This window comes from Archocentrus centrarchus, chromosome 10 (genome assembly GCF_007364275.1).
Source record: "Archocentrus centrarchus isolate MPI-CPG fArcCen1 chromosome 10, fArcCen1, whole genome shotgun sequence".
In the NCBI taxonomy this organism is placed as follows: Eukaryota; Metazoa; Chordata; class Actinopteri; order Cichliformes; family Cichlidae; genus Archocentrus; species Archocentrus centrarchus.
Genome location: NC_044355.1, coordinates 20,011,113 through 20,030,594, shown reverse-complemented (window position 1 = coordinate 20,030,594; position 19,482 = coordinate 20,011,113). Strand labels below are relative to the sequence as shown.

The 19,482-nt window shown below is 41.1% G+C and overlaps 2 protein-coding genes across 3 annotated transcripts; both read right to left on the bottom strand.

The window, feature by feature from the left end:
• Window positions 1–1,184: 1,184 nt before the first annotated feature.
• On the bottom strand, window positions 1,185–4,093 carry LOC115787014 (solute carrier family 25 member 53). Its single transcript, XM_030739565.1, has 2 exons — window positions 3,933–4,093; window positions 1,185–3,757 (listed from the first exon to the last, which is right to left on the bottom strand). The coding sequence occupies exon 2, from the start codon at window positions 3,748–3,750 to the stop codon at window positions 2,869–2,871; it is 882 nt and encodes a 293-aa protein (XP_030595425.1). The 5' UTR covers window positions 3,751–3,757; window positions 3,933–4,093; the 3' UTR covers window positions 1,185–2,868.
• A 1,059-nt stretch (window positions 4,094–5,152) lies between these two features.
• prps1b (phosphoribosyl pyrophosphate synthetase 1B) lies at window positions 5,153–9,405 on the bottom strand. 2 transcript variants are annotated; one of them, XM_030740018.1, is made up of 7 exons: window positions 9,043–9,405; window positions 8,425–8,614; window positions 7,750–7,848; window positions 7,012–7,136; window positions 6,673–6,846; window positions 6,356–6,515; window positions 5,153–6,237 (listed from the first exon to the last, which is right to left on the bottom strand). In XM_030740018.1, the coding sequence occupies exons 1-7, from the start codon at window positions 9,162–9,164 to the stop codon at window positions 6,145–6,147; spliced, it is 963 nt and encodes a 320-aa protein (XP_030595878.1). In that variant the 5' UTR covers window positions 9,165–9,405; the 3' UTR covers window positions 5,153–6,144. The 2 variants fall into 2 exon arrangements, with proteins under 2 accessions (XP_030595878.1, XP_030595879.1); XM_030740019.1 differs by having other exon boundaries at window positions 8,431–8,614.
• Window positions 9,406–19,482: the final 10,077 nt, after the last annotated feature.

Below are 19,482 nucleotides of genomic sequence, written 5' to 3'. Positions count from 1 at the left end.
CAGGGCCAACCGCACCAGCATATGGTCTCACAAGGGGTCTGAGGATCTCATCTTGGTACCTAATGGCAGTCATGCTACCTCTGGCGAGCACATGGAGGGCTGTGCGGCCCTCCAAAGAAATGCCACCCCACACCATTACTGACCCACTGCCAAACCGGTCATGCTGAAGGATGTTGCAGGCAGCAGATCGCGCTCCACGGTATCTCCAGACTCTGTCGCGTCTGTCACATGTGCTCAGTGTGAACCTGCTTGCATCTGTGAAGAGCACAGGGCGCAAGCAGCGAATTTGCCAGTCCTGGTGTTCTCTGACAAATGCCAAGTGTCCTGCACGGTGTTGGACTGTGAGCACAACCCCCATCTGTGGATGTCGGGCCCTCATACCATCCTCATGGAATCAGTTTCTAACCGTTTGTGCAGACACATGCACATTAGTGGCCTGCTGGAGGTCATTTTGCAGGGCTATGGCAGTGCTTCTCCTGTTCCTTCTTGCACAAAGGTGGAGGTAGCGGTCCTGCTGCTAGGTTACTGCCCTCCTACGGCCTCCTCCACGTCTCCTGGTAGCGCCTCCAGCCTCTGGACACTACGCTGACAGACACAGCAAACCTTCTTGCCACAGCTCACATTGATGTGCCATCCTGGATGAGCTGCACTACCTGAGCCACTTGTGTGGGTTGTAGAGTTCATCTCATGCTACCACAAGTGCGAAAGCACCACCAACATTCAAAAGTGACCAAAACATCAGCCAGAAAGAATAGGTACTGAGAAGTGGTCTGTGGTCCCCACCTGCAGAACCACTCCTTTATTGAGTGTGTCTTGCTAATTGCCAATAATTTCCACCTGTTGTCTATTCCATTTGCACAACAGCATGTGAAATTGATTGTCAATCAGTGTTGCTTCCTAAGTGGACAGTTTGATTCCACAGAAGTTTGATTTACTTGGAGTTATATTGTGTTGTTTAAGTGTTCCCTTTATTTTTTTGAGCAGTGTATTATGCCTTCAACTGAAACAGCTAGATACTCTTGGGGTGTGGGGACACCAGCTGGACATGAGGCAGCACAGCATTTTTCCTGATTTGTACAGAGTGTTTTTGGATATCTCCACAAGCAGAACAAAAGCATGAAAACTGTGCAGCACCTTCTTGTTGTCAGGAAACAGTGCAACCATTTTTTCTTACAGTTTTTTAATTCATATGTAATCAATATCATGACCATAGATGGCTTAGTATGATTTAAATTTTTTTTTTTTTTTTGTGGAAAGCTTAAATACGCACCATGAATACTGAGCCGAAAGAAAATGTGCATTTTGCACAAAGAGTGGGACCCACAGATACGAACACAGGTTTTACATACATAAAGTATGGAAGGGTCTTTTTTTTCATTATTAAACGACACAAAAAGTTTTTAAAAAAAAGGGCCAGAGGTGAGGTAATAATACACAGTAAGTTGTATCCCCTTTAGCACACAAAATGTCCAGAAAATATAATTTCACACAAACAAAAACATTTCAAACGTGTAGCACAATCTCTAACTTCACCTGTAAGAAGAATGACTTTTAACTTCAATCATCAGCTAACAATGACAATCCTGGAGAACCAATCCATTCCATTAAAAGGTGCAAGACTGAAAATAATCCAGTATAATCCCACAGTGTCTTATACAGAACTACAACATAACTGTGCCAGCAAGTACAGAAAACCTGTCATAACACAACACATAAAACCTTGCAAGCTGCAGTCTGCACTCTTTTCAGTGTGTATGCCCATTCAAGGTGTTTCCAGAGATAAGTGTACTTGGCTGACATTGTTAACTTAAGTTACCTCATAAAAGCACAGGAAGAGGCACAAGTGAGTGTGTCAGAAGTGTAGAGCCGGCCCAACACAGGGGATGAGCAGACTAACCTGTGGCTCCAAATCAAATTCTGTTTAAGGTCCCATAAAACCTTGGGACTGCATAGCTTAGTAGTTTCCATATGATACATGAAATTAAACACAGTGAACATACAGCTAGTTGGTTTTGCACTAATATGAGCAGTACAGGGACTTAGTGCTACCACTGTGTTAGGGGTCCCCCTTGTGGCAGCATAAAAAAAAAAATCAATAATATGACTTGTAGCCCCTCATGTGGGTCAGTTTTCTTCATATGCAAATCACTTTTTTAGACTGTCCAAACTGTTAATTAGTAAGTATCCAGGTTTTTAAAAATCAATTGAGATAAACCTTATTGTCAGGCTTTAGAAAACGAATCTATATTTCTGCCTATTTAATTATCCCTTATTCAAATCGGACTGCCTTACTGTCTTTCCTAAAAAAATGCTACAAAAAAATAAAAATAAAAATAATAACAATAACCACAAGGCCATTAGATGACTGTTTTCAGGGGCTGAGCCTTACTCATGATAAGCAAAATGACTTTCATGAGTAAAACTGGTGAAGTTCCCTTACAAAAACAATAAAAATTCAAGGCATATGTGACTGAAAAGCACCATAATCACATTTTACAAATAAAAAAGAGAAATATTTAAACCCATCTCAGAAACCAGGATTCAAGTCTCAGCAGTGGTGCCCTCAGCTTGACTGCACATTTTGACACACAAAATTAGCTGTTTGTTAGCTTGACTGACTGCGATTTTAGACACTTTTCTGCACCACAATAGACAAGCTCAGGTGGAAGTAACAAATACTGGAATACTGGGATTGCTCGTACAGGCTCACTCCCACACTGCAAAGGCTTGTCAATACTTGTGTTTTCTTCCAATTATGAGGCAAAATATCTTCTGTGAAAAGTCTACAACCCTGAACAATAAAAAAAAGTAAATGCAACTGCATTTTATTTGGATAATAACATTTAAAAAGGTCTTATCCACGTATCTTCAGCCTGACCGTTTCTCCTGGCTGTCATAAATAGCGGTGGTGATTCCCCAAGTGATGCACGACCTCAGGATAACCAGGGAACCTCCTCGGTACAGTAGAGCCAAACTCCGATGACGAGATTTCCAGAGCAGGGCCCAGCATGCTGTGACACCTTTGACCTCCCCGCCTACCTGTGCCTGCATGTTTGCCACAAGCACAGACAGTGGGTACAGAGTCAAGCTGACTGCCATTGAGATCACCGTTCCTGAGATGAAAGAGGAGGCTATTGGAGAGAGCCCTTGCTCTGCCACAGCAACATATACAGGCCCCTTCAGTCCAAAATAGAGGGAGCTCCCCAGAGCGTTGCGGGCTGCAATGGGCAGGAAGGCTCTGTAGTAGCCTGCAGCCATCCTCTCTGCCTTTAGCCTAAGAAGGACACTCTTCAGTGAGGGTAGACGGCTGTCATTCTGGCTGTTCTGCAAAACATTCTGAACGCGCTCAAAGGGCGTAAAAACCACAGCTTCTATAATACCTGCCCCAAACCCAGCCAGAGCAGGCAGGGCATTGGTAGGGATGATATTTTGGGATGATAGATAGAGCTGGCGGAGGAGGGTGTCCTGGAGGCCAAAGAGCAGCGTGCCATTCAGTGTCTTCATGAGTAATGGTGGAGCCACACCCCTGTAGAGCTTCACAGGTCCTTCTCTGTAGAGCTGCCCCACTGCCTTGTGAACAGGGGTGTTGTGGATTTGTTGACGAAAAACAGTCTTATAGACAGGGAACACGATAAAAATGGGAAGAGTGGACAGCAAGCTGGAGATTCCACCATGTAAGTAGCTCTGGAAATGAACCATTAGGTTCCCATAGCCCTCTGCTTCCTGTTTACTCTCAGAACTGCCTGCCATTGTTGATCTTAGAAAAAATAAGTAAATCCAATCAGGCATGCATAGCCAGTTATAACAGAAAATCAAGAAATATAAAGAAAATCCCTTGGGTGGTCACACCCATAGAATAACATCCATTTATAGTAACATCATAAACACTGACTTACTCTGTCAGGTGTTTCTACTAGAAAAACAATCTTTACCGTTATTTTCAACACTTCAGCGTTGGAAGCTGAAAGCAGAGCAGACGTGTATTTGTTTTTCAATGCTGCACCGGGAGAGGGTTGATTTCTGCTCATTCCTGTAGTTATCACGGATGATGCTCCTCCAGCGAGCGATGCACAATGAGATTAAAGTGGGCAAGACGACCGAAACATCGATCTTCCGTTGTCTGTGAGCCGCTCATCTAGAATAACTATTGGACAAGACGAGCTACGTCACGACATCATGGATTGGTTGTATTATCTGTCAGTCAACACCCCCCCCCCCCCCTTCCCACGCGCGCGCTTCGGAAGAAGGGTGTGTTCCATGTACAAGTCTGATATTCCATGGGAATTTTATCAATAACGAGTTGGGATATTTTACGTTATTTTTATGTATTTATAAAATACTGCAGTTACTAATCCAGTAACCGATAATGTATAAATACTAACTCAGTCGATCATATTTGGGGAGCTATACTCCTAATTTTGCCTTCCAAAACATGAATGTATCAAAACACTCTCCACGCTGCCACGAAGTGACATCTGGCAGGGAAACAGAATCCTTTAATTTGTATTAACATTTTGATTAAAGTTGCTTTCACAAAATATAACGCCTAAAAAAATTCATGATTGATATAAAAACAGGGTTCATAATGTTTAATGCAAAATCCCCCCAGCTAATTAAAAAGCCACATAACAGGAAACAAGATAGTGCTTTTCTGGTGGCCACTGGCTAGTGATTATTGATAGAAATTAGCCTTAAGCTACACCCTGTGCAATTAAAATATTGTGCATCATCCTAATAAGCATTTCCTGCTATGATCCTGTTTGCAGCCTTTTTGTTGTAATTATATTTATAGATTTCTGTACCGGCTTTTCCACACATGCACTGCATTGCTGAACTTTTCTCAACATTACCCCAAGGAACTATATGTAAATCTCCAGCTATGACATCACACATTACAGTCATTAACCTGCCAGCTGTCTAGTACCAACTGTGATCTGCTCCCATGTAACAGCCCAGGTTAATCAGCTGGTAAAATTCCAAGGAGTCTTGAATCCTGGTTTTTACAAGCTGTGCCTTTGCTTCCAAGCTGATTATTTTTAGTACTAACAATGTATCTGATGTGGAAAAAGAAAACTGTGGCTGTCTAACCTGAATTCATGTGTTTCATTGGGACATGGTTCATATGTCAGAAACCAGACATCGAAGAGGCATGTTTAAGATCTGACGCATATTTAATTGTATTAAGAATGCATCCTCAAATAACTGGCACATTCATTCTACTGAATAACAAACGATTTGGATTATGCACATAACTGACAACTCCTTCCTCCAGACAAAGAAATAAAAGGCAGGTGAATATTTCTGAAGGAAGCTCCAGCCTGCAGAGACCCCAAGCTAAAAACCAAACAACCTGACTATAGGAGGCTCCTCACAGACCCTCGAGGACACTGGGCAAACCCCACTCAATGAGCGCACCTCAAGAGTTGAAAGAAACATTAGAAAAGATTGTTTTCAGCCTGCTAAGACACACTCAAGTTCTTTGTCCAGTGGAGAAAAAAAAAAAAAAAAACAGAAAAATGAAAAGGAGAGAAATGGGGGGAAAAAAAACAAAAAACAAAAAACAAAAAACAAGAAAACACATTTTGTTTCAAACTGTTGAGGCACACTTGGTTGAGTGGAGCGTCAGTGGCATTGTAAACTAGCGCAAAACATATAAAAACAAGCAAAACGAAAAACTACAATCGTTCAATGTAACAAAAAGCACTGTAACAGCTTTATAAGTCAGAAAATTCTCCTGACCACAGAAACCTTCCAGGGTTATTTGTATTAACTCTTTGACAACTGACTGAAATGACTCCCTCAGAGGTAAAATGGTCAGGAGAAACTCTGGTTCTAAATGTTATGAAAGAAGAACAACGTTCACAGTGGATAAATACTATTCATCCATATAAAATAAATATGCCAGCCTGAATTGGTAGCTTGTGATTGCTTTGGTGCCCTAGGCATGTAGGGACACCGCTCAAAGGGAAAGGACTTGAGTGAGACTGGATCAGTATTAGTAACAGTTGTGATACCCCCCCACCCCCCCTTCCAAAAAACAATTAATTAGCTGAACATCTTTGTTAATGGTTGTGTTTCAGTTGGGGAATTTCCTCTTCTCTTATTTGGTGTTAATAGCACAAGGTTGATGGTAGACAGCTTTTGTTACAAAGGAACATGGCTGAACAGGTATGACACAGACTCGCCGTTGTGAGTTCTGCGAATTGCCTCAGCAAGGATCATTGAGATGTCAATAACCTGAAGGCAGAGAAGAACAAGATGTTACAGAAAAAATAAAGACTATGTGCAGCTCTAAATACACATCTCAACCTGGCAGAAATAGGATTATCAGTTTCTGGAAAAATTATTTCCTGACCTGTATTTTGGAACAATGCTTCATCTTTTCCTCCTGAGGGATTGTATTAGTGACAACCACAGCTTCAAAACAGGCATTGTTGATGCGCGAAATAGCCGGGCCAGAAAAGATGCCATGGGTTAAGATGGCATACACCTTGGTGGCTCCAGCAGAAATTAGTCTGAGAGAAAGAGAGAGAGAGAGAGAGAGTAAAACGCGTCTCTAAATGGGATTCAGTAACGATCGATTAGTTTCCATAGTAGCCTAAACACTCGTGTCTTTTGCACTGCATTAAGATTAAAACTTATTCATTTCAAAAGGTAAAGAAAATGCTTTACTTGTCAGCAGCATGGCAAACTGTGCCACATGTGTCAGCCATATCATCTACAAGGATGGCAACCCGATCAGTCACATCTCCGACAAGGACCATGCGGTCCACCTCGTTCGCCTTTTTCCTCTCTTTGTGAATAAGAGCAAAGTCCACATTCAACCTGTCTGCTATTGATGTGACCCTGCAAAAGAAAAGCAAGCATTGCACCAGTTAAAACGTATTTAAACTACTTTTGCATTTCAAATTAAAGTGCTGTTAAGATAAGTGAAGTCAACAGAATGTTAATCTAAAGTAAATTCTAGAGATGATATGGGAAGGTTAAGCTGTGCTAAAGGGTAGAACACACCTCTTGGCTCCTCCTGCATCAGGAGAGACAATGATACAGTTTTTCCACTCTGGGATGTTCTCTTTAATCCACTTCAGCACAGCTGGCTCTGCATACAAGTTATCAACGGGTATATCAAAGAATCCCTGCAAATAATCAGAGATATATGCATACATGCATTAAACATATGGGCGTACATCTTCCTTTGTTAACATCTAAGTAAACATAAGGAAATGTGCGTCAGATTTATAATGCAAATTCTATTAACTCAGCCACACAGTGGTTTAGAATGCAAACCGGACTAGAAGGGCACTCTAGTTCGGTTTGCACATACCTCGCCCATCCCAGATTTTCGATACTGTGCCGATACTACGCTGCAATAGATACCACCCAATGCTGTCATACTCCACCATAAATTACTAGAAATTTATTTTATTGGTTTTTTAAAACTGTAAAATATGATTTAATAGGATTTTTTTTATGCTTATGTACCCTAAAAAAACCCAAAAACAAACAAAAAACTTCACTGAGATATGAATTTTAATTTTTCACCAATGACAGGATTTTATTTTAATTGTTTTCATTTTTGGTGACCTTGACCTTGAAACTGAAATTATATATTTCCACAAAGCTTCATCAATTTTGGTCCCTCCCTCCACCTATCGATGGGCAAGGAATATCCTGATTTTACAGGGTTGGTCGGTAGCAGGACAGTGGAACAGAAACAGATTTGTTGACGTGTGCTGTTGTGTTGCCAACCTGTATCTGTGAAGCATGCAAGTCCATTGTGATTATATGGTCAGCGCCTGATACTGACAACATGTTGGCCACCAACTTGGCAGAGATAGGGGCCCGGCTCTGTAATGAAAATAGATCTCGTCAGTCACATGGAATAAGCAAACTGGCAAGCAGTGCTCAGTTCTAAAAATAAAACTAGAGAGAGCTGAGTAGTTCAGTAAAATTACAGCAGTCAAATACTGCAGTCTGCACTGTAATGACGACTCTATATTAATATTATAAAATTCACTAATATGTACATGTGACAACTTGACTAAAAAAAAGGCATCAATTCTGTCCCACTAGACGAGACAAAACAGTTAAAAATTATGTGTCTGGCCCTGAAACAAACTCAGATTGCACTACAACATTAACAGTTTTTACTTAGTAGATTACCATGCAAAACATTCCACTCATGCAGTATGATTAAAATGTCAAAATGAGAATAAATAAAAATCCAAAGGGCTGCACGGGGAGGAATGGAAATGCAACTTCAGCTAACTGAGAAAAGGATCCATAGGAGGGAAAGAAAAACAAAGAAAAGGAGAAAGCAAACATGCCCTTTTGGGTGTTGCTGATGGGCATGGTTGCAAGCTTCTTGTCATGATGCTGGATGGCAAATGGCATGACAGAAGTAAGTAGACAGATATCCCTCACCCCCACCTTGTCCTTCTTGTCCTGCCGGGCGTACGGAAAGCAGGGGATGACAGCAGTGACCCTGGAGGCGGAGGCAATCTTGCAGGCATTGATCATGATCAGTAACTCCATCAAATTGTCATTGATCTCCCCACAACCACTCTGCACGATGTAGACATCCTCCCCACGCACGCTCTCCCCTATCTCCACGCTGCCAGAGAAGAGAGGTGACCAAAACAAACAATTAGGGCTGTGGAGCTAACACACCATGGCAGGTAGGAGACAGATGAGGCTGAGTAAACAATGGCTTGTGTCTATGTGTTTTGATCTGCTGGAGTGTTAAATTGAGACTAAAAAGAGAAGCATGCGTAGTCAGGAAATGACAGACTCAACACAGTACATTTAATTTCAAACCTATTCTGAGACAACTGAGGCGGCTCTGTAGATGAGCATTAGCTGGTTAGCATCAGCTCTGACTCACGCATGGACTACAAGTTCCTGACAACACCGCGGCAGTTTCACCGTGACACCACGTTTCCCATTAATACATGTCGCTAGGTTACAATATTTGCCTACAAGGAACCACTAAATAATAAGCATTTCCCTTGAAGTAGCCACAAAACAAACCAAACAACTTACCACGTTTCTTGATTGCTAAACTTCTTTGTTACAACCTTTCCCAGCTCGAGACCCAGGCGGTCTGCTATTTTCTGAGAGAGGTCCGGGTGTGAGCTACCGCTAAATATTTTGATATTCGGCATTTTGCTGCGGTCCAGGGCGTCGTTGAGTCCAAGCGGGCTGCGGCAGCGAGCGGCTGTCGGGTCAGAGCGGTGGAAGAGTCCAAGACAACAACTGGAAATTGAGCAACAGTTGAAGAGCTACTCTTAGCTAGCTTAACTGTGTTCCCTACCTATCCACCATTATGTCCCACACATCCCGCGTGCAGCTTCCTCTGAAGGGTGGCGCGCACGCTTTTGCTGACGTCTACCGTAATTATGTCTTCCGGCCCCGAAGCAGTCACGTGAGCGAGCGGGGCGAGGAGCTATCTGACGTTTAAAAGCGAAAATGAGCAAAATATTTTAGTGCCTCAAATGAAGGAAAAGCTTCCTAAATGGTTTAGAAAGCATGTACATGCACTGACATTAGCTTTTATTTGTGTTAATGCTTTAGGTCGAGCTTAACCATTAACAACCACAACCCAGAGACAAATATAGACGAGATTTCCTCTAGATTTGTCTTTGGGTTGTGGAGCTGTTGTGGAAGTGTCTTTTAGAGCACTAAAAATTTCTTCTTCTTTCAGCTGCTCCCTTTAGGGGTCGCCACAGCGGATCATCTGACCCTGTTCCTAGCCTCCTGCTCTTCCTTCAGCTCCATCTCCAAAATCCTTTGTCAAATTTAAAGGTACTGGTCATAAAATTAGAATATTATGAAAAAGTTTATTTATTTCAGTAATTCCATTCAAAAAGTGAAACTTGTTTATTTCTTTTAAATTTGACGATTATAACTGACAACTAATGAAAAGCCCAAATTCAGTATCTCAGAAAATTAGAATATTGTGAAAAGGTTCAATATTGAAGACACCTGGTGCCATTCTCTAATCAGCTAATTAACTCAAAATACCTGCAAAGGCCTTTAAATGGGCTCTCAGTCTAGTTCTGTAGGCTACACAATCATGGGGAAGACTGCTGACTTGACAGCTGTCCAAAAGACGACCTTTGACACCTTGCACAAGGAGGGCAAGACACAAAAGATCATTGCTAAAGAGGCTGGCTGTTCACAGAGCTCTGTGTCCAAGCACATTAATAGAGAGAAAAAAAGTGTACAAGCAATAGGGATAACCGCACCCTGGGAATTGTGAAACCAATGCCATTCAAAAATGTGGGGGAGATTCACAAAGAGTGGATTGCAGCTGGAGTCAGTGCTTCAAGAACCACCACGCACCGACGTATGCAAGACATGAGTTTCTCATGTCATGCCACTCTTGAACAAGTAACAGCGTCAGAAGCGTCTCGCCTGGGCTAAAGACAAAAAGGACTGGACTGCTGCTGAGTGCTCCAAAGTTATATTCTCTGATCAAAGTCAATTTTGCATTTCCTTTGGAAATCAAGGTCCCAGAGTCTGGAGGAAGAGAGGAGAAGCACAGAATCCACGTTGCTTGAGGACCAGTGTAAAGTTTCCACAGTTAGTGATGGTTTGGGGTGTCATGTCATCTGCTGGTGTTGATCCACTGCGTTTTCTGAGGTCCAAGGTCAACGCAGTGTCTACCAGGAAGTTTTAGAGCACTTCATGCTTCCTGCTGCTGTCCAACTTTATGTACATGCAGATTTCATCTTCCAACAGGACTTGGCACCTGCACACAGTGCCAAAGCTACCAGTACCTGGTTTAAGGACCATGGTGTCCCTGTTCTTAATTGGCCAGCAAACTCGCCTGACCTTAACCCCATAGAAAATCTATGGGCTATTGTGAAGAGGAAGATGTGATACACCAGACCCAACAATTCAGAGGAGCTGAAGGTCACTATCAGAGCAACCTGGGCTCTCATAACACCTGAGCAGTGCCACAGACTGATCGACTCCATGCCACGTTGCATTGCTGCAGTAAACCAGGCAAAAGGAGCCCCAACTAAGTATTGAGTGCTGTACATGCTCACACTTTTCATGTTCATACTTTTCCATTGGCCAACATTGCTAAAAATCCTTTTTTGTATTGGTCTTAAATAATATTCTAATTTTCTGAGATACTGAATTTGGGGTTTTCATTAGTTGTCAGTTATAATCATCAAAATTTAAAGTAACAAACATTTGAAATATATCAGTCTGTGTGTAATGAATGAATATACAAGTTTCACTTTTTGAATGGACTTACCGAAATAAATCAGCTTTTCCATGATATTCTAATTTTATGACCAGCACCTGTATTCATATCTCTCCTCTGCACCTGTCCAAACCAGCTCAGCTCTGTCTCCAAACCGCTCAACCTGGGCTGTCCCTCCTGCTCACTCGCAATGAAAATTTTAACATCTCCAGTTGTGCAGCATCCAGCTCAGCCTCTTGTCTTTTGCCTGTTCTTGTTTGTCAGAAAATGGAGTGCAGGGAGTGAGGACCCAAATGCAGACACGGCAGACTAAGGTGAACGTAAAGCAAGTCATTTATTGGATACTGATGGGAGGTTGAAATAAACACAAAACTATAAAGTATTGAAATCTAAAAACACACTGGCACTCAGAAAGACTGAGCGGGCAAACAGGAGCATAAGCAGATACTCAAACACGGGACAAGGGGAGAGGGAGACAATATATACATGGAAGGGTAATTAGTGGAAGTGGAGACAGCTGGGCAAGTCAACAAGGCAAGGCAGCAGATGAGACAAAGGCAGTGAAGGCAACGCACAAAGAACAATAAACCCATAAAATAAAGCAGGAAGTGAGAACTGAACAAGGAAGAACACAGAAACATGAATGAACTAAATATAAGGGACTTTGGACAGGACGAAGGGAACTCAGAGGGAGGAAACTAAAGAAGGGGCTCTGAACAGAACTGTGATGTAATCCCACCCCAACCTTGAACCTATCTGTCACTCCTACCACACACCTTACCACCGTCTCGCTGTCCTCATACGTCTCCTGCACCACCCTCACATAGTTGTCCGCCGCTCCTGACTTCCTCTTCCTCTTCCTCTCTTGGCACCCTATCATATGCTTTCTCTAGATCCACAAAAGACACAATATTTAATGGAGGAAGCATCGAGGAAGAAGGTGCAAGGCTTTATTTAGGCTGATCAAGTAGCAGTAGTAGATTTGTGTGAATGAATTTTTTTTTTTTTTTTAAGGGGCCATCCAAACATGCAGTAATGCCTGCAAACCCCATTGCCTTTACCAGGCACTCAAAACTCCTGACTTAAATCAGACAGCAGACTGGTGACTTCTGGTGACAATTTTTTTTTTTTTTTTACATTTTTTGGTTGTATTATTATATTTTAAAGTGCATGCCTTTAATTAATAATGGTTTTAATGATGGGAAAAATATCAGTAGGTATAAAACACAGATTTTAAAACAGATGTAGAGACTTCAGTCATGCTCTTTAACCTTAGCCAAACTTTAACCTTGCAAGATGTAAAAAAACTGCTTACTAAATGTTCACAACTTACTTTGATGTTACTAAACTTAGTCTTACTTAAGACCATGATAGAAAAGTCTGACTGTAGTATCAGAGTGACTTCTGAGCTATGTCAGATCTACAGTAAAACCGAGGTCAGATGTTGACACTTATTTTCCTTTAGGCGATTTCCACCAATAAAAATACCCCAACCCAGGTCAAAGCATACCACAACCTTTTTAAGTTAGCACCACTCACACTATTTTCATCTGCTGTAAAATGAAAGTCTTGTGATCTTTTACAAGAACATGAAACATAGTGTGTTGCCCACTGTGTCTGTTCACAGTGGCAACCAGGCCGGGCATTTGTGGCCGTGCCTTCCTTACATTGTCCTGAGGTTTTGCAGGCAGATCTTACCCATCATAGGCGAACCAGTCATCCATACTTGACCATGTGTAAATGCCATGACTTTACTTTTGACCTTGATGTACGAGCTTCTGCCACCTTTAAACATTTACTCACTATTTTACATTGAGACCTGGACAAGTAAAGTGAACATGAAACACCAAGTTAGGCCTCTCTGTCCAATAATAATGTGTCTAATAATTCTGTATTTAATAGTATAGTTGTAGTTGTATAAATCAACAACTTGTAATCCACCATTACCAACACATATGCATCAGAAAGAAACCTGTAAATATACAGTGCCTGGTTCAGTATTTATTTATTTTTTTTGTTTGTTTGGTTAATTTAATTGTATTTTATTGTGCTTGCTGTCCTGGTTGGATTAGATATACATCTGGTAAGTGTTATTAGTAGAGTATGATATCATAGCGAGTTAGTTAAAGTAAATCTTTTTTAAGCTGCAGTTAGTTTGTTTTAATTAGATGAGATGTGCATTTTCAGATTATCATTCCTGAGAAATAACTTGGTTGATCAAATGGATCAAGTTTAACCAGCTCTTTTGCCAAGACTACATCTTAATTTTTAAATATTTTGAATCCCCCTGTAGATATTGACAGTTTGCCCAACCAGTCTACATGTGCTTTGTGGACTTGGAGAAGGCATTTGACCATGTCCCTCAGGGTATCCTTTGGGAGGTCCTGCGGGAGTATGGGGTGTCTGGCCCATTGTTGCGGGCCATTCAGTCTCTGTACAACCACAGTGAGAGCTTGGTCCGTATAGCCGGTAAAAAGTTGGATTCGTTTCCTGTGGGTGTTGGACTCTGTCAGGGCTGCCCTTTGTCACCGATTCTGTTCATAATTTTTATGGACAGAATTTCTAGTCGTAGCCAGGTGGCTTAAGGCTTCCTCCTTGGTGGCCTCAGAGTCTCATCTCTGCTCTTTGCAGATGATGTGGTCCTGTTGGCTTCATCAGGTGGTGGCCTTCAGCTCGCAGCCTTCAGCTCGCAGTTTGCAGCCGAGTGTGAAGCGGCTGGCATGAGAAACAGCACCTCTAAGTCTGAGGCCATGGTCCTCATCCAGAAAAGGGTGAAGTGCCCTCTCCGGCTCAGGGATGAGTTCCTGCCCCAAGTGGAGGAGTTCAAGTATCTCACGGTCTTGTTCACGAGTGGCGGGAGAAGGGAGCAGGAGATTGACAGACGGATCGGGGCTGCTTCTGCAGTGATGCGGACGCTGCACCGGTCAGTCATGGTGAAGACGGAGCTTAGTGTAAAAGCAAAGCTCTCGATTTACCGGTCGATCTACGTTCCTACCCTCAGGGACTCAGAGTAGAGCCGCTGCTCCTCCACATCAAAAGGAGCCAGTTGAGGTGGCTCGGGCATCTGATTAGGATGCCTCCTGGCCGCCTCTTGGGTGAGGTGTTCCAGGCATGTCCCGCGGGGAGGAAGCCTCGTGGTAGACCCAGGACACGCTGGGGAGATTATATCTCTCGGCTGGCCTGGGAATGCCTTGGGGTCCCTCCGGATGAGCTGGAGGAGGTGGCTGGGGAGAGGGAAACCTGGGCTTCTCTGCTTAGGCTCCTGCCCCCACAACCCAGGCCCGGATAAGTGGAAGAGAATGGATGGATGGATGGAACTTTGCACTGTCATCAAATCTTAAATATAACTTTTTTTTTGAGAGTTGGTAAAGATCCTAGCACATGCCTAGCACTCCCTTTTTCCTGCGAGACAAAATTGCTGACTTTATTATACCTATTTTGCATAAACATAATTATTTTCATAAAATAATGTTAATGTTATTCTTATTGGTTAAAAACAGTGACTAGGGATTGAGCTTGAGCCCCGCTGTCATATGTGTTAAATTTCATCCAACTAATGTATCAAATTTTTAATAAATAATAATAAATTTAATAATAAATTTGTAATAAGAGTTTCACTGACTGAATGAAACCACACAGTTAAGCTGCAGTGCGTAAATGAGCTATCTACTGTAAGATTTGCTTTTTGTAGCCCATCTTTAGTACAATGTAGTGACATCACAGCAGACCCATATCAAGATCTGCAGCAGCCTATTGCAAGTGCACTGCTGTTGTCGTTTTTTCTTTTACATCTTTCCTTGCCCCCGTTACCTTTTCCAGCAACATCAAGAAGAAGTGTTTAGAAAAATTACAAAAAAACACAACTTATTAATCAGACTGATCCAGTCATCACTGAATTGAATTTTCATAAATAGTTAATAAAGGTAGAGCTATCCAAATTTGATATCTATTTTTAAAAAAAAATCAAATTAGTTCACAGGGACAAAATGGAGATGATTGAAACTGAAGACAAAAACAGAGAAGACACTATGGACCTGTGATATTACCTAGACCCAGTAAGACACGTTTAGGTGAAAATATGTCGAAGTTCACATTCACTTAAATAATCCCAAAGAAGATGCTGTGAAATAATTCTATCAGGGATAAGTGTGTTCCTGTGATAGTTTTAATATTCAGCTTTACATTTAATTGCTGTAAATGTGTAAAAAGTGATTTGAAAAAAACAATTTTTTAAAAAGTTTGGAACTAGATGTGGCATTTAATTTTCTGCATGCTTCAGTTATATAACTGGATTTCCATATCATGCAGTAATTTTTATTTGAACAGTGATTGCTACAGCAGCATATGGCAAATGAATCAGAGAAACTGACTGACAGCTGCTTAATTGTCTGCAGAGTCACAGTATTAGAAAGATATAGAATCTAGATTTTATTTTGAGCTGAAAATAAATCCACGATGTTCACTGATGGCCGTCTATGTCCTGTCATCAATGACTGATCATAAAAGTGCTGATCTCAAACATAACAAGAAGCTAATATCTAGCTGGGATTTCATGTATGTAAAGATATAAACCTGTATGTCCTCTGCCTTGTGCTTTGGCCATATAAACGAGGAAATCAAATCAACAGGGTTTCATAAGGCTGCATAATTAATCACATTTTAATCTTGATCACACTTTTGGCTTTTTCACAATCAAATGAACATGATTGAGCGGTATTGAAAATCCATGCTCTGCCAATAGAACGCAAAGTTAAAGCAAATCAAGTGCTTCCCAAATCAGCACCAGACCACATCCCTGCATGTGCAGTGCACATGCAGGGATTCTGGCAAATGTATGGCAGAGCATAAGGTGAAAAGGCTTTGTCCCTCAAAATGGATCATCATCTGTTGTTTGGCAACACTTCAGATTTAGTACAAGTGACGTCAACCAAGAAGAACTCATATGCAAAGAGCACCTGAAAACACACTGCAAACTGCAGTATGATGAATGTATGAAGGCCAAGAACAACAATGAGATGGCTGCTGATGTGAATTGTCCAGCGTAACTCAGATGTCTGTGAAAGTGAGCCTGTGGAGCACATCGGTGTAGCCATCCAGCTCACAGAGACACTGAAATCACCCACGCAATCACATTCCATTTGGCCAAAGGTATGCATCCGCTAAACATGGTGAGCAACAGAGGCTTCAGGAAAATGGTCAACACGCTGGACAAAAGATATGTCATCCCCTCACGCAGTTATTTTGCCAAAGTGGAAACACCTGTGCCATACACAAAACATAGCAATGTGTGTGTGTGTGTGTGTGTGTGTGTGTGTGTGTGTGTGTGTGTGTGTGTGTGTGTGTGTGTGTGTGTGTGTGTGTGTGTGTGTGCAGAGTGATCTCTGTCGAGTACTTATGCTGTGAGTTTTATTCACACCTATCATGCAGCTACAGTGAATTGAGTGGGAGTCTTTTAGGAGAAGCACTTGATTCAGGTGACTGAACACCTTATTTGTCTTTTAACAGGAGTGCAGCACAGTGTAAAGTTGAAAGTACTGCCCTGTTGATTTCATTTTGTTTTTTGGCACCCCTGAAGATGTGAAAGCAGTGTTTTTTTTTTGTTTGTTTTTTTTTACATGACAATGAAAACATTTTTTTTGTCACTATCATCAGTGAATAATCATGACAAATAATTACAATCTCAATATTGATCAAAATAATTGTGATAATAATTTTGGTCATAATCGTGCAGGTCTAAAACTGAGTGTCAGACAGTTGGTTCAGGGAGGAGTCAGAGAGAAACCAGCGAGCGGGTTAAGTTTACAGGGTCTGTCAGTTTAAGTTAGTCCTCTTTCTGGAAGAGAAAACCCAGACTTCCTCCTCATCTCAGGGCTAACAAACTAAACCTCTTTCCTGGAAAAAATGCTCTGTTACATCTACCGACAGCTGTTGTTGTCGTTGTTGGTTTTATTTTTAAACTAATCTGGTTGTGGCTAGAGCTGATTTTGAATATATAGCAATAAGAACAGCACAGGAAAATACATGCAACACAAATCCATGTCAGCAGATGGCATTGCGCCGAGCCAGTGACGTTTGCACGGCTAAGTCAACATCAGTTTTGGCCAAAGGCAGTAAGACAGCAACAAGAACCTGCGTGCAGTAGCAGGAGAGATGTTTCCTGGTTTATCTTTCACATGACGTACTTATGTGAAGTCATTCTAACTTGGCTTTAGTGCATGCAACGTCATTTCCAAATTCTCTGGAAGAGTTTATATAATATGCTTTATTGCTCTTAAAACATGAGTTAACTTGTACACAGACAGGAGACCACAGTGACGACAAGATCATTGACAGTAAATAAAGACAGGAATGAATAGGTGCACATAAAGAAACAATGGATCAGGTCAGGGTGAGCTCATCGTGTGAATGAAACACAGAACTAATCCACACAGTTTAAGCAAAGCAACTGGAACAATGACAACCACAGAAAATGTTTATTATAATGTTGAAATGTGCTGATGAGAGAACATTGTCTAATATTTTTGATTATAAAAATAAACATGTCCCATGCTTTATACTCATAATATATTCTTTAAAATATATGTTTTGCTATTAGTCACTATGTTACAATACTACTATAAATAATTACCGTACAGATATGTTTCATCTTGTCCTATTTACAAAATAGTGTAGTGTTGGATAAATCTGAATACAAGTGATGCTTCAAAAGTGTTTGCTATTCTTTTAAACGTTTCATCTTGTTATTTACATTTTCATTGTAAAATTATACATCTCCATACCGAATATCATTTTCAAAACATTAATATATTGCCACCATACCCTTTCAGTCTTGCCTGCTTCTTCCACTTTAAAAGTGGAAAATTATCAATACAAATAGTCTCATTACCTTCAAAAGTATCTGCCCCTGAAAGTCTAATATGTAAAGGGAAGCATGCAGTACAGTGAAGAAGAAAACACTGCATATGGTTATGGAAATGACACATCAACAGGAAAAACTGTTAGAAGAAAGTGCTGGTAAAAACCAAGACAACAATGCTGATGGCCTGGTTTTTATTTTTATGTTGAAGGTAAAACTCTCATATAAAATGGGTGTTATAGAAGTGCCATATTTGCTATTATTGATAATTATTTATATTTTGAGGGTAATGTAGAACCATACAGAGCTATATTTCTGTAATCAAAGCTAAATTCATTCTAAAAAAAAATACAATGAATGAAAAAGATAGCTTTATAGGAAATTTATAGGAACACTGTGATATAATTTATTTTGGGAAATTACTGACAAATGTCAATTTTATTAATTGATATTGCCATGCCAACAAGCATGCTAATATTTTGGCCTTCATCAGTGTGCTTGATGCTGCAGGTAAATACAGTCTCAGATGAACAACAACACATTACATATTACAGCATTTCATTATTTATTTAACAAAGATTAGGCCAAAATGCAGAAACAGTGTGTGAAAAACTAAGTACACCCTCACTGCTTTCATAGGGATTAAGAAGGTAAGCAGCAGCTGGGTGCTGCTAATCAAATGCACTTGATTAACTGATCATCAGCAGGTGTGAGCACCTCTATAAAAGCAGAGGTTTTGTCAGTTTGCCAGCCTGCAACATTCAGGCGTGTGTTAACACAATGCCAAAGAGGAAAGTTGTCAGCGATGATCTTAGGGAACCAACTGTTGCTGCCAATCAGTCTGGGAATGGTTATAAAACATTTTCCAAATGATTTGAAATCCATCATTCAATTCAGTGAGGAAGATGTGTGGACAAGTGGAAAACATTCAAGACAGCGGCCACTCTTCCCAGCAAATCCGCCCCAAGGTCAGACAATGCAGCGTTCAGAGAAACTGCAAAAAGTCCAAGAGCTACATTTCAGACTCTGCAGGCCTCAATTAGCATATTAAATGTTAAAGTTAATGACAGTACAATTAGAAAAAGAATGAACAAGTAAGGCTTGTATGGAAGGGTTATCAAGAAAAAGCCTCTTCATGGCAGCATCCAAACAAACCACAAGACTTCTAGAGCAATGTCTTTTGGACCGATGAGACTAAAGTGCAGATGTCTGTCTATAATACACAGCACCGCATTTGAGGAAACCCAAACCCAGCATATCGGCATTGCAGTCATTGAGTAGACCATGAACTCCTCTGCATACTGAAGTATTCTAGAGTCAACCACAAGGCCATCTGTCTGACAGCTAAAACTTAGCTGAAACTGGGTCATGCAACAGGACAGTGATCCCAAACACAACAGCAAATCTA